Consider the following 12,532-nt stretch of genomic DNA (forward strand, 5'->3'; position numbering starts at 1 on the left):
TTATTTCAATGTATTTTTATTTATTCTTGTAAAGCACTTTGAGATGCAATTTTTAAAATGGGCTATAAAAAAGTTTATTGTTTTTTTGTACAACTCATCGGTGCATGTTATTCTAAAGAAAATTATTCTCATGATGAACAAAATAAATGTTTTTATTGATTAATGCAAAAAAAAAAAAAAAAAAATTGCTCAGGATCAGGAGAAGTGTAAATATGACACTGAAATGTTAAAACAATGTAATTTTGATGATATTTTGGTAACACTTTACCAGTAAGGTTAAATTTTCTACAATTTTTGAAAATGAATTTTCCTTCACTTTTTCCTTCAATTTCTATAAAAAAAAATTAATGGAAATGACCATCTTTCATTGTTTTCAGTCTTCACTTTTTTCTGAGTTGTATTTATGTGATTGTAATTCTTTTGATTTCATATTATTCTTATTTTTTTCTATTTCAATGTATTTTTATTTATTCTTTTAAAGCGATATTAAAGGTGCTATAAAAAAAGTTTATTAAACTAGCACTGAAAAAAGTATTGAAAATTCTTAGCTAAAATAAATGTTTAACATTATACTATCAAAATTGTATTTTTAATGAACTAATATTAATAAAGTTAAATAAATGTGTATTGTTCATTTTTAGTTCATAACGTTAACAAACGAGACTTTATTGTAAAGTGACTTCACAGATTAAATAATACATAGATATTTTGTCTGACGAGTTGTTAAATAAGTTGTGGAAGTGGTTGTAACAAATCATCTGTGGCCTTATGGATCATATAGATCATAAATTGATCACAGATTACCAGATGTTAGGAAACTGGGTAAATGATGACAGAATTTTCATTTGAGATGACGTTCTCATTTATTGCTCAAAACCGTATTTCTCTACACTGTGTGATTATGAAATATAATTATTAAACTAAACCAGCGACGAGTCTGTGCTGCTGTACTCTCTCGTGTCGTGTCATTCTGAGATTACCAAGAATTATGAGGATTTTTGCCGTTCATCATAATAAAAACTGAACCTCATAATCATGAATTGGAAAAACTGAGCAGTATTTGTCCTCCTTGACAAAGCCAGCACGTCTGAGCCCTCGTTTCATGATGCGTTTGTGTAAAAGAGCAGCGTGAGCATGCTGAGAAACGTCTTGTTTCATGCTCCCGATGCCAGATCGATGACTTCTGTGTGGTTTTGCACAGGTGTTTGTTCAGAGCGAGGTCTCGCTGGTGTGCGGTCGAGACGTCTCCTCCTCCAGGAGAGCGATGCGCTGTTTCAGCATCCGCACCTGCGTCTCGTGACGCTCCACCATCGCCATCATCTGAGACTCCAGCTTCTTCAGCTTGTTCTGGTGCTTCTTCTTGGCTTTCTCATACGCTGACACCAGATTACTGCAAATTAATTAAAAAGAAATCTTAGTAATAAATGCAACACAATAAAAAATATTAGATAAAAACTTAAACTTAAAAGAAAATTAAAAATGTTGCTTTGGCAGCTAACTGAAATAAGCTGAGTTACTAAAACTAACTGAAATAAAAATAAATTAAAGCTAAATATATAAAAATGACAAAATGACAAAATAAATATATATAGTATGTGACAAAATCTAGTGTTAAAAAATAACTTAAAAATATAAAAGTGCATAAAAAAAACTATAAAAAAAACCCAGAAATGTTGCCTTAGCAACTTACTGAAATAAGACGAAGTACCAAAATAATAAATATAAAAATTAAAATATTAAAACTAAACAGATATATAGAAATAAGAAAAGAAAAAAAGCGCATATAAAATGTAAAAAGCTGGTTCTAAATATTAATAAACAGTATAATAATATATATATATAAATAACCATGGTAAATGCAAACACACGTATTCAGTCACATTAATGGTGTTAGACCAGCAGGAGGCGCTGCTTTAAATCAGTGTGTGTCACAGCAGGCACCTGTTTGCTCGTTTCAGGTCGTTAACAAACTCTGCCGACTGCTGATGTCTGACTTCACTGCTCTTAGTGAGTCTTTCTAACGCTGCCACCAACTCCTGAACACGACCCTTCAGCTTCTTCTCTCTGCAACACACACACAAACACACACACACACACACAGATCAATCAAGTAAAGGTCAGAATAAGGTCAGTAATATCTCCAGCTTTACTTGATTCTCCATCAATCATGTTTTAGAGTCTCAAATCTGATCCTCAGGATCTTTCCAGAAGCTTTACTTTCACTGTTCCTCAGCGGAGGAATGATCTTCACAAGCCTCCAGAACATCTCACATCTTCTGAGGAGCCTTGATTTATTCAGCTCTCAATCACGGTGTTATATGTGCGGATCATTTACATCTCATCTCACTGAGACATTTGTGTCCCTGGAGCACAAAAGCAGTCTTAAGTCGCTGGGGTTTATTTGTAGAAATAGCCAAAAATCCATTGTAGGCCTAAGGGTCAAAATTATAGATTTCTCTTTTAAGCCAAAATCATTAGGATATTAAGTAAAGATCATGTTCATGAAGATATTTTGTAAATTTCCTACCGTAAATATATCAAAATTTTATTTCTGATTAGAAATATTCATTGCTAAAAACGTAATTCGAACAACTTTAAAGATGATATTTTAGATTCCATATTTTTTTAAATAGTTGTATCTCAGACAAATATTGTCCTCCGAACAAACCACACATCAATGGAGAGATCATTTAATCAGCTTTCAGATGAGGCATAAATCTCAATTTCCAAAAATTTACACTTAAGATTTGTTTTGTGCTCCAGGGTCACATATTATAGGAGTGACCAATTATATGTATATAATTTTATGTCAGTAGCTGCTCTACTGTTATAAAGATCTCATTGATTGATATTACAAGCATCAGAATTTCACCATCATAAATCAGACGATACGACCATAAAAGCCTGATGATCAAATATGATACTCAACAAAACACACATCCAGAAAAGACGGCTGAGAGGTTGAAGAGTAACTGACCTCCTGAGGGCGCTGGTGAGCTCCGCCGCGAGGTCGCTGTCGCTCAGACTCCTCAGGTCACACAGACTGACCGCTGGAGAATCACCAGAGTCCTGGGAACACAGACAAACAGACATCCGTCAATCAGACATTACAGATTTATGCGTCTGCATCATGTCTTGTTTTTCTAATTTACTAAAAACAACGCCTTAAACGGTTCATATCATCTCTTGTTTCAAATGTGCATCAATCCTGTTTTTACGCGTAACACTGTGACTTTCAGTTCCTAAAAATGTCCTCTCAACATCTAAAGAGATCAACTACAGCTAAATGTCAAAATACAGTTTATCTAGAAATCAACATATCGATGACATCACAACCATGAGCTCATTAACATGACAAATATCACAATTGACTGTCTAATCAGTTTCCTTGATTATTTACTGAAATAGCATGTACAAATTTTAATGTGAATCATGTTATTTGTTTATTAGCTGAAGTACTGAAAATATTAAAACGAATTTGAACTTAAAATGAAAACTAAAAATATCAAAATAAAAGCTAGTTCAAAATATTTCCTTTATTTAAAGAAATTAATGGTACATATATCCAGGTTTTCTGTGAGAATCCGGTTTCTTCAAAGACATACACACACAAAAAACATTGTTGAGGAATTGAAATAAAATGTAAAAGTCTTGTTTTGTTTTAACTAATTTCGAATCATAAGTCATCCTGAGGCCCCCTGGTTGAGAACCACTGAAATAAGTCCAGACAGAGACAGACAGAAGGAAAGACAGATGACTGACAGACAGAAGGACGGATGACAAACAGATAAAAGGACAGACAGACAGACAGAAGGACGGACGACAGAAGGACAGACAGATAGAAGGACAGACAGACAGACAGAAGGATGGATGACAGACAGAAGAAAAGACAGACAGACAAAAGGACGGACGACAGACAGAAGGACGGATGACAGACAGAAGGATGGACAACAGACGGACAGAAGGACGGATGACAGACAGAAGGACGGACACAAGCGCGGATGACAGACAGAAGGACGGATGAAAGACAAGAACAGACAGAAGGACAGACATGAGGACAGACAGACAGACAGAAGGATGGATGACAGACAGAAGGACAGACAGACAGAAGGACGGACGGACGATAGAAAGAAGGACGGACGACAGACAGAAGGACAGGCAGACAGACAGAAGGACGGATGACAGACAGAAGGACAGACAGACAGACAGAAGGACGGATGACAGACAGAAGGACGGACAACAGATAGAAGGACAGACACAGAAGGAGGGACGGACGATAGAAAGAAGGACGGTCGACAGACAGGACAGGACAGGCAGACAGACAGAAGGACAGACAGACAGAAGGACAGACAGACAGAAGGACAGACAGACAGAAGGACGGATGACAGACAGAAGGACAGACAAACAGACAGACAGACAGACGGAAGGACAGACAGACAGACAGACGGAAGGACAGACAGCAGACAGAAGGACAGACAGACAGACAGAAGGACGGACAACAGACAGAAGGACAGGCAGACAGACAGAAGGACGGATGACAGACAGAAGGGAAGACAGACAGAAGGACGGATGACAGACAGAAGGAAAGACAGACAGAAGGACGGATGACAGACAGAAGGACAGACAGACAGACAGACAGACAGAAGGACATACAGACAGACAGAAGGACATACAGACAGAAAGAAGGATGGACGACAGACAGAAGGACAGACAGACAGACAGACAGAAGGACAGACGGACAGACAGAGAGAAGGACAGACAGAAGAACAGACAGACAGAAAGAAGGACAGACAGAAAGACAGACGGACAGACAGACAAATAGAGAGAAGGACAGACAGACGGAAAGAGAGAAGGACAGACAGACAGACGGACAGACAGACAGAAGGACAGACGGACAGACAGAGAGAAGGACAGACGGACAGACAGATTGACAGAGAGAAGGACAGACAGAAGAACAGACAGACAGAAGGACAGACAGACAGACAGACAGAGAGAAGGACAGACAGAAGAACAGACAGACAGAAAGAAGGACAGACAGACAGAAGGACAGACAGAAGAACAGACAGACAGACAGACAGAAGGACAGACAGAAGAACAGACAGACAGACAGAAGGACAGACAGAAGAACAGACAGACAGACAGACAGACAGACAGACAGACAGGACAGACAGAAGAACAGACAGACAGAAAGAAGGACAGACAGACAGAAGGACAGACAGAAGAACAGACAGACAGAAAGAAGGACAGACAGACAGAAGGACAGACAGAAGAACAGACAGACAGACAGAAGGACAGACAGACAGACAGACAGACAGAAGGACAGACGGACAGAAGGACAGACAGAAGAACAGACAGACAGACAGAAGGACAGACAGAAGAACAGACAGACCGACAGGCAGACAGACAGGCAGACAGAAGGACAGACAGAAGAACAGACAGACAGAAAGAAGGACAGACGGACAGAAGGACAGACAGAAAAACAGACAGACAGACAGAAGGACAGACAGAAGAACAGACAAACAGACAGACAGACGGACAGACAGAAGAACAGACAGACAGAAAGAAGGACAGACAGACAGAAGGACAGGCAGAAGAACAGACAGACAGACAGAAGGACAGACAGACAGACAGACAGACAGAAGGACAGACAGAAGAACAGACAGACAGAAAGAAGGACAGACAGACAGAAGGACAGACAGAAGAACAGACATACAGAAAGAAGGACAGACAGACAGAAGGACAGACAGAAGGACAGACAGACAGACAGACAGACAGACAGAAGGACAGACAGAAGGACAGACGGACAGACAGATGGACAGAGAGAAGGACAGACAGAAGAACAGACAGACAGACGGACAGACAGAAGGACAGACAGACAGACAGAGAGAAGGACAGACAGAAGAACAGACAGACAGAAAGAAGGACAGACAGACAGAAGGACAGACAGAAGAACAGACAGACAGACAGAAGGACAGACAGAAGAACAGACAGACAGACAGAAGGACAGACAGAAGAACAGACAGACAGACAGACAGACAGACAGACAGACAGACAGACAGAAGAACAGACAGACAGACAGAAGGACAGACAGAAGAACAGACAGACAGACAGACAGACAGACAGAAGGACAGACAGAAGAACAGACAGAAGGACAGACAGAAGGACAGACAGAAGAACAGACAGACAGACAGAAGAACAGACAGACAGAGACAGACAGAAGGACAGACAGACAGAAGGACAGGCAGAAGAACAGACAGATAGAAAGAAGGACAGACAGACAGAAGGACAGACAGAAGAACAGACATACAGAAAGAAGGACAGACAGACAGACAGACAGACAGAAGGACAGACGGACAGAAGGACAGACAGAAGAACAGACAGACAGAAAGAAGGACAGACAGACAGAAAGAAGGACAGACAGACAGACAGACAGACAGACAGACAGAAAGAAGGACAGACAGACAGAAGAACAGACAGACAGACAGACAGACAGAAGAACAGACAGACAGACAGACAGACAGACAGAAGGACAGACGGACAGAAGGACAATTGACAGATACGGTATGTTTCTACCTGCCTTACATCTCACAGAGAGTCTTTACAGTTAAATTTAATCAACAGCATATTCATAGATTATAAAACTATAAAGACTTATTAAATTCAGGATTATCAATCAATCCATTAACCATACATAGAGAAAATAAAACGCCTAAATGCATTACAGCTAGCAGCCAAGCCAACAATTCACATTTTCAGTTTACGTAGGATTTTTTGTTTAATTTTAAGTACAAATAAAATAATAAAATTAATAAAAAATACAAGTAAAAACTACTATATTAATGTGTGTGTGTGTGTGAGTGTGTGTGTATATATATATATATATATATATATTAAAAGTTAATAGTTCATATCATAATTTTGGAATGGTAGTGTGTGTAATTAAGTTAAATGCAGGCAAATGAGACGTGCACAAGTCTTTTCATATGACTAAAGAAAAAAAAGATATATATATTTTGAAATTTTATTTTCCATTTATGTTTCCATTTAGGATTTGTATGATACATGCACACATTTGCACCTTACAGTATATTGTAGTGTATGCACTGTACCTTCCCGCTCTTGTCTTTGGCTCCAGCGCTGCTGCCGGTGGAGTTGAGCGATCTCCGTCTCTGTTCCTGATGTTCCTCCACCTCAGACTTCAGATGCTCAATGTGCACCAGATACGCCTGTTCCTGAGCCTCCCGTGTGCTCAGCTTCAGCTCCAGAGCTTTCTTCTCCTTCTCCAGCAGATACAGCTGCGCCTTCAGCTCCGCCATCTCCTCCTGAACACATGTGTGTTTGATGCAATGAGCTTTAGTGCATTCTTATCATATTGTATTGACTTATAATCTATATAAATATGAGAAAAACTCTATTGCATATACCAGGCTTTGCCTAATGGGGGTTTCTGAGTTGAAGAATAGATAGTTCATTGATTTAACTCTAAAAATGCTAAATTAAAATAAACAATACATCCAAATAAAGCACTAGTTAAATCATATTGAATACAGAGGAATATGAAAAATATGAATATTAAATGGCATTCAAATTTTTTTTCTTAATACAAATAGATTAAATAAAAAGGTGATATATTTTATTTAAAATAAACTAAAATAAATATAAAAAAATAATAATAATAAAAAAAAAACACTTAGTAAGATATAAAATATCATTAAAATGTGCACCGTATATTTTTGAAATCCCATTTATATTATTTAAAATAAAGTAAAAGACAAAAAATTTGTAATATTTTAATTGTGTTTCAGTTAAACACAAAATTTAAAAATTGATTAAAAAGATGAAACATGAAAATATGAAAAATATTTGTACAATAATAAAAATAAACCACTTACTAAATAAGACAAAACAATTTTTTTAAATATTAAAACGAAAATACAAATAAAAAAACACTTTACAACTTTACAATATTTTTAATGTAACAAAAATAAAGCACTAAAACAATTCAATATTTTATTTTAAATAAATGAAAATGAAAATAATTTAAACATAAAAATAAAATAATTACTAAAAAAGATGGTTGGTCACCTGCATATCATGTGCTCATTACCTGACATCAGAGAACCGTGAAAATATGAATGTGCAGATAAATATTAAGTTCGAGAAAAGATAAAGTTTGGGAATCTCGTACACACACTGAAACTGTATTTTCAGACCCAAAGTGAATCCCAGTCAGTCAGTGTTTCTCTCGGATCTCACATTTCAGACACGCACCTAATCAAGACAGATTTTCTGAGAGTAGGTTGATTTATGGTAACCTTCATGGCCATGAGCTCCTGCATGAGCACGGCGTTCTCCAGGTCGAGTCTCTGCGAGTCTGCGCGGGGTTTGAGGTCGTAGTTCAGCGGGTCGATGTGGACGCTCTCCAGCTCCAGCATGGTCAGCTTGACGGCCGCCCGGTCGTTCTTCAGCTGCTGCACGTAGTCCTTCAGACGCTGCTCGTCGTCTTTGGAGAAATCCGTGTCACAGCTGCTGGCCGTCGAGCTGGTGGTGCTGCAACACACAACAATCCAGAACAAAAATTTTATTCTTTTTAATGATTTTTCATCTCAATTTTTTATTATTCTCACAAACCATAAAACTGCAAATATGTTTACTAAATTACTATTGTCTCTATTTTATTATTTAGCCATTTCCCATATTTTAGATGCTAACACTACTACAAATATTTATTATTATTATAAAAAGAATTCTAAACTAAAATAAGTAAAAAAAGTAATATAATAAGATTAATAATATTAAAATAAAAATGACAACACAATTACAAATAATCTATATTATTAAGTAATTATGATATTTTATAATACATTTCTAGATTTAATTTTTTATTACTATTAATGTAATTTTGTATAATGCATGTTTATAATATATTTTAAGAACATACTTCATTATTACATTTTATAATAAATTTTACAATTATAACTTATAAACAATTTAAGTGTAATTGTTTTTACAAAATAAATATATTATAAATATTATTTACTGTTATTTAAATATTACTGTTATAATTGAACAATACATTATATAATAATAGTAGAAGTTGTAGAAGCATTTCATAATGAAATGTATAATTATTTTACTAATAACAAGAGTATTATTATTATTTTATACTGCATTTTTATAATTATAATTATTTGAATTTACAATACATTTTTTGTATTTAAATAATAATAATAATAATATGTATGTGTGTGTGTGTGTGTGTGTGTGTGTGTGTATATATATATATATATATATATATATATATATATATATATATACACACATATATATTAATCATCATCAGTGTGAACGAGACTCAACGCAATCACAATGAAGAATGAAAACGCCTCCAAATCAGTCTCCCTCCCTCAATTAGCAAAGCCCCTAATTACAATGAGAATCCCAATTATCTGCACAGAAACCCTGCTGACACACACACACACACACACTTATAATCTTCAGGTCTGTCACTATAAACTCAACAATGACAGGTCTGACGGCGATGAACATCATCAACAGAAATATTCATAATCATTTACACGCTTTAATGAGCAGAACAACCTGGAAACTCAACACCTGTCTCATTAAAACGCAGTAATATCTGAGCGCCGGAGAACAGCAGTAAACGCCGGAGATGAGCTCTGATTCTCCTCATCTGGAAGCGCACAGTTTAGAAACGCTGTTACGCTGAATGGAGGATAAAGGGAGGATAAAGGGGAAAAATCAATGTGTGGTTACATCCATTCACTGCAGGATCATCATCCAGAACAACAGACGAGCCTCAAACCTTTTTAACACGTACTAATAAACAGCCAATATATATAATAAACAAAATGATTAATAAATTCATAAATAACAGTCGTGGAATGGTTACTGCAGATATCATTTATTTTCCATTTCAATAATGAAACACTGCTGCAGCCTGACGAATTACACAAGACATCACACCTGTGTGTGTGTGTGTGTGTACGCACTGGGAGGTGAGACATGAGACTGTCTCAAATTATTCAATATCTATCTGTCTGTCATTTCTGCTGTATAAAACACATATTAGGCACATTAGTGATCTCAAGCACATATATGTCAAACCTTCAGCATACAAGCCTCTGAAGAGCAACACATCCTCCCAGAGTCAGTTTGCTATCAGTTTGAAGAGGTTTTTCTGCATTAGATCAGTTGAGTCTCGTTCTAACACTGACACACACACCTCACTAATGTCACAGCATTAAGTTATCAAAACATGAAACATCTCTCATCATTTACTCATCTTCAACAGAAGAGAGAAAACCAAGCAGGTTGGGAACGGCATGAATGATGATAAATCATCCTTTTTTAATACATACTGTGTATTTAGTGGTTCAGCACAGTGTGTGTGTGTGTGTGTGTGTGAGACACACTGGTGTGACTGGCAGCCGCAGGATCAGGTGATCAGATGGGCTCATGGGAAACCAAAAACACACACACACACACAGCAGCAGCACGGATGAGAGTGTTGTCATGGGCAACCGCTGGACCAGAACCACATACAAACCGTTAGAAGACAGATGAAACACAGACCTGCAGAATCACACTCACAGACGCTGGAGTCCACAACCACTTTCCCGTATCAATCCTTAATTAACTGCATTTTTAATAAATATCTTTCCGTTACCAATCAAAGTAATAACACCTTTTCAGTAAACATCTGGTTGGGCTGTGCACACACGCACACACACACACACACACACATGTATATATATATATATATATATATATATATACACACACATATATATATATATATATACATATATCTATATATATATCTATATACATATATATATATAGGTGGTGACGTAGAATCAGTGGGCGGCGCTAAACAGGTGGTGACGTAGAATCAGTGGGCTGCGCTAAACAGGTGGTGACGTAGAATCAGTGGGCGGCGCTAAACAGGTGGTGACGTAGAATCAGTGGGCGGCGCTAAACAGGTAGTGACTTAGAATCAGTGGGCGGAGCTAAACAGGTGATGACGTAGAATCAGTGGGCGGAGCTAAACAGGGGGTGACGTAGAATCAGTGGGCGGAGCTAAACAGGTGGTGACGTAGAATCAGTGGGCGGAGCTAAACAGGGGGGTGATGTAGAATCAGTGGGCGGAGCTAAACAGGGGGTGATGTAGAATCAGTGGGCGGAGCTAAACAGGTGGTGATGTAGAATCAGTGGTCAGCGCTAAACAGGTGGTGACGTAGAATCAGTGGGCAGCGGTAAACAGGTGGTGACGTAGAATCAGTGGGCAGCGGTAAACAGGTGGTGACGTAGAATCAGTGGGCGGAGCTAAACAGGTGGTGATGCAGAATCAGTGGGCGGAGCTAAACAGGTGGTGATGTAAAATCAGTGGGCGGCGCTAAACAGGTGGTGACATAGAATCAGTGGGCGGAGCTAAACAGGGGGTGACGTAGAATCAGTGGGCGGAGCTAAACAGGGGGTGACGTAGAATCAGTGGGCGGAGCTAAACAGGGGGGTGATGTAGAATCAGTGGGCGGAGCTAAACAGGGGGTGATGTAGAATCAGTGGGCGGAGCTAAACAGGTGGTGATGTAGAATCAGTGGTCAGCGCTAAACAGGTGGTGACGTAGAATCAGTGGGCAGCGGTAAACAGGTGGTGACGTAGAATCAGTGGGCGGAGCTAAACAGGTGGTGATGCAGAATCAGTGGGCGGAGCTAAACAGGTGGTGATGTAGAATCAGTGGGCGGCGCTAAACAGGTGGTGACATAGAATCAGTGGGCGGAGCTAAACAGGGGGTGACGTAGAATCAGTGGGCGGAGCTAAACAGGGGGTGACGTAGAATCAGTGGGCGGAGCTAAAAGGTTGGTGACGTAGAATCAGTGGGCGGCGCTAAACAGGTGGTGACTAAGAATCAGTGGGCGGAGCCAAACAGGTGGTGACGCAGAATCAGTGGGCCGTGCTAAACAGGTGGTGACGTAGAATCAGTGGGCCATGCTAAACAGGTGGTGACGTAGAATCAGTGGGCGGAGCTAAACAGGGGGGTGACGTAGAATCAGTGGACGGAGCTAATCAGGTGGTGACTTAGAATCAGTGGGCCGTGCTAAACAGGTGGTGACGTGGAATCAGTGGGCGGCGCTAAACAGGTGGTGATGTAGAATCAGTGGGCCGTGCTAAACAGGTGGTGACGTAGAATCAGTGGGCGGAGCTAAACAGGGGGGTGACGTAGAATCAGTGGACTGAGCTAAACAGGTGGTGACTTAGAATCAGTGGGCGGCGCTAAACAGGTGGTGACGTGGAATCAGTGGGCGGCGCTAAACAGGTGGTGACGTAGAATCAGTGGGCCGTGCTAAACAGGTGGTGACGTAGAATCAGTGGGCGGAGCTAAACAGGTGGTGACTTAGAATCAGTGGGCGGAGCCAAACAGGTGGTGACGTAGAATCAGTGGGCGGAGCTAAACAGGTGGTGACTTAGAATCAGTGGGCGGAGCCAAACAGGTGGTGACGCAGAATCA

At 39.0% G+C, this 12,532-nt stretch overlaps 1 protein-coding gene across 1 annotated transcript in view; it reads right to left on the bottom strand.

Annotated features, from left to right (window-relative positions):
• Positions 1 to 617: 617 nt before the first annotated feature.
• mcc (MCC regulator of WNT signaling pathway) overlaps positions 618 to 12,532 on the bottom strand; it is a 70,142-nt gene continuing 58,227 nt past the window's right edge. The window contains exons 15-19 of the mRNA XM_026243355.1: positions 8,316 to 8,550; positions 7,110 to 7,322; positions 2,978 to 3,069; positions 1,942 to 2,064; positions 618 to 1,390 (exon numbers count right to left, since the gene is read on the bottom strand). Of these exons, the coding sequence (XP_026099140.1) occupies positions 1,210 to 1,390; positions 1,942 to 2,064; positions 2,978 to 3,069; positions 7,110 to 7,322; positions 8,316 to 8,550 (844 nt within the window). The 3' untranslated portion in view covers positions 618 to 1,209. The remainder of the gene's footprint in view (positions 1,391 to 1,941; positions 2,065 to 2,977; positions 3,070 to 7,109; positions 7,323 to 8,315; positions 8,551 to 12,532) is intronic.

The sequence above is a fragment of the Carassius auratus genome, unplaced genomic scaffold (assembly GCF_003368295.1).
Source record: "Carassius auratus strain Wakin unplaced genomic scaffold, ASM336829v1 scaf_tig00003102, whole genome shotgun sequence".
Taxonomy (NCBI): domain Eukaryota; kingdom Metazoa; phylum Chordata; class Actinopteri; order Cypriniformes; family Cyprinidae; genus Carassius; species Carassius auratus.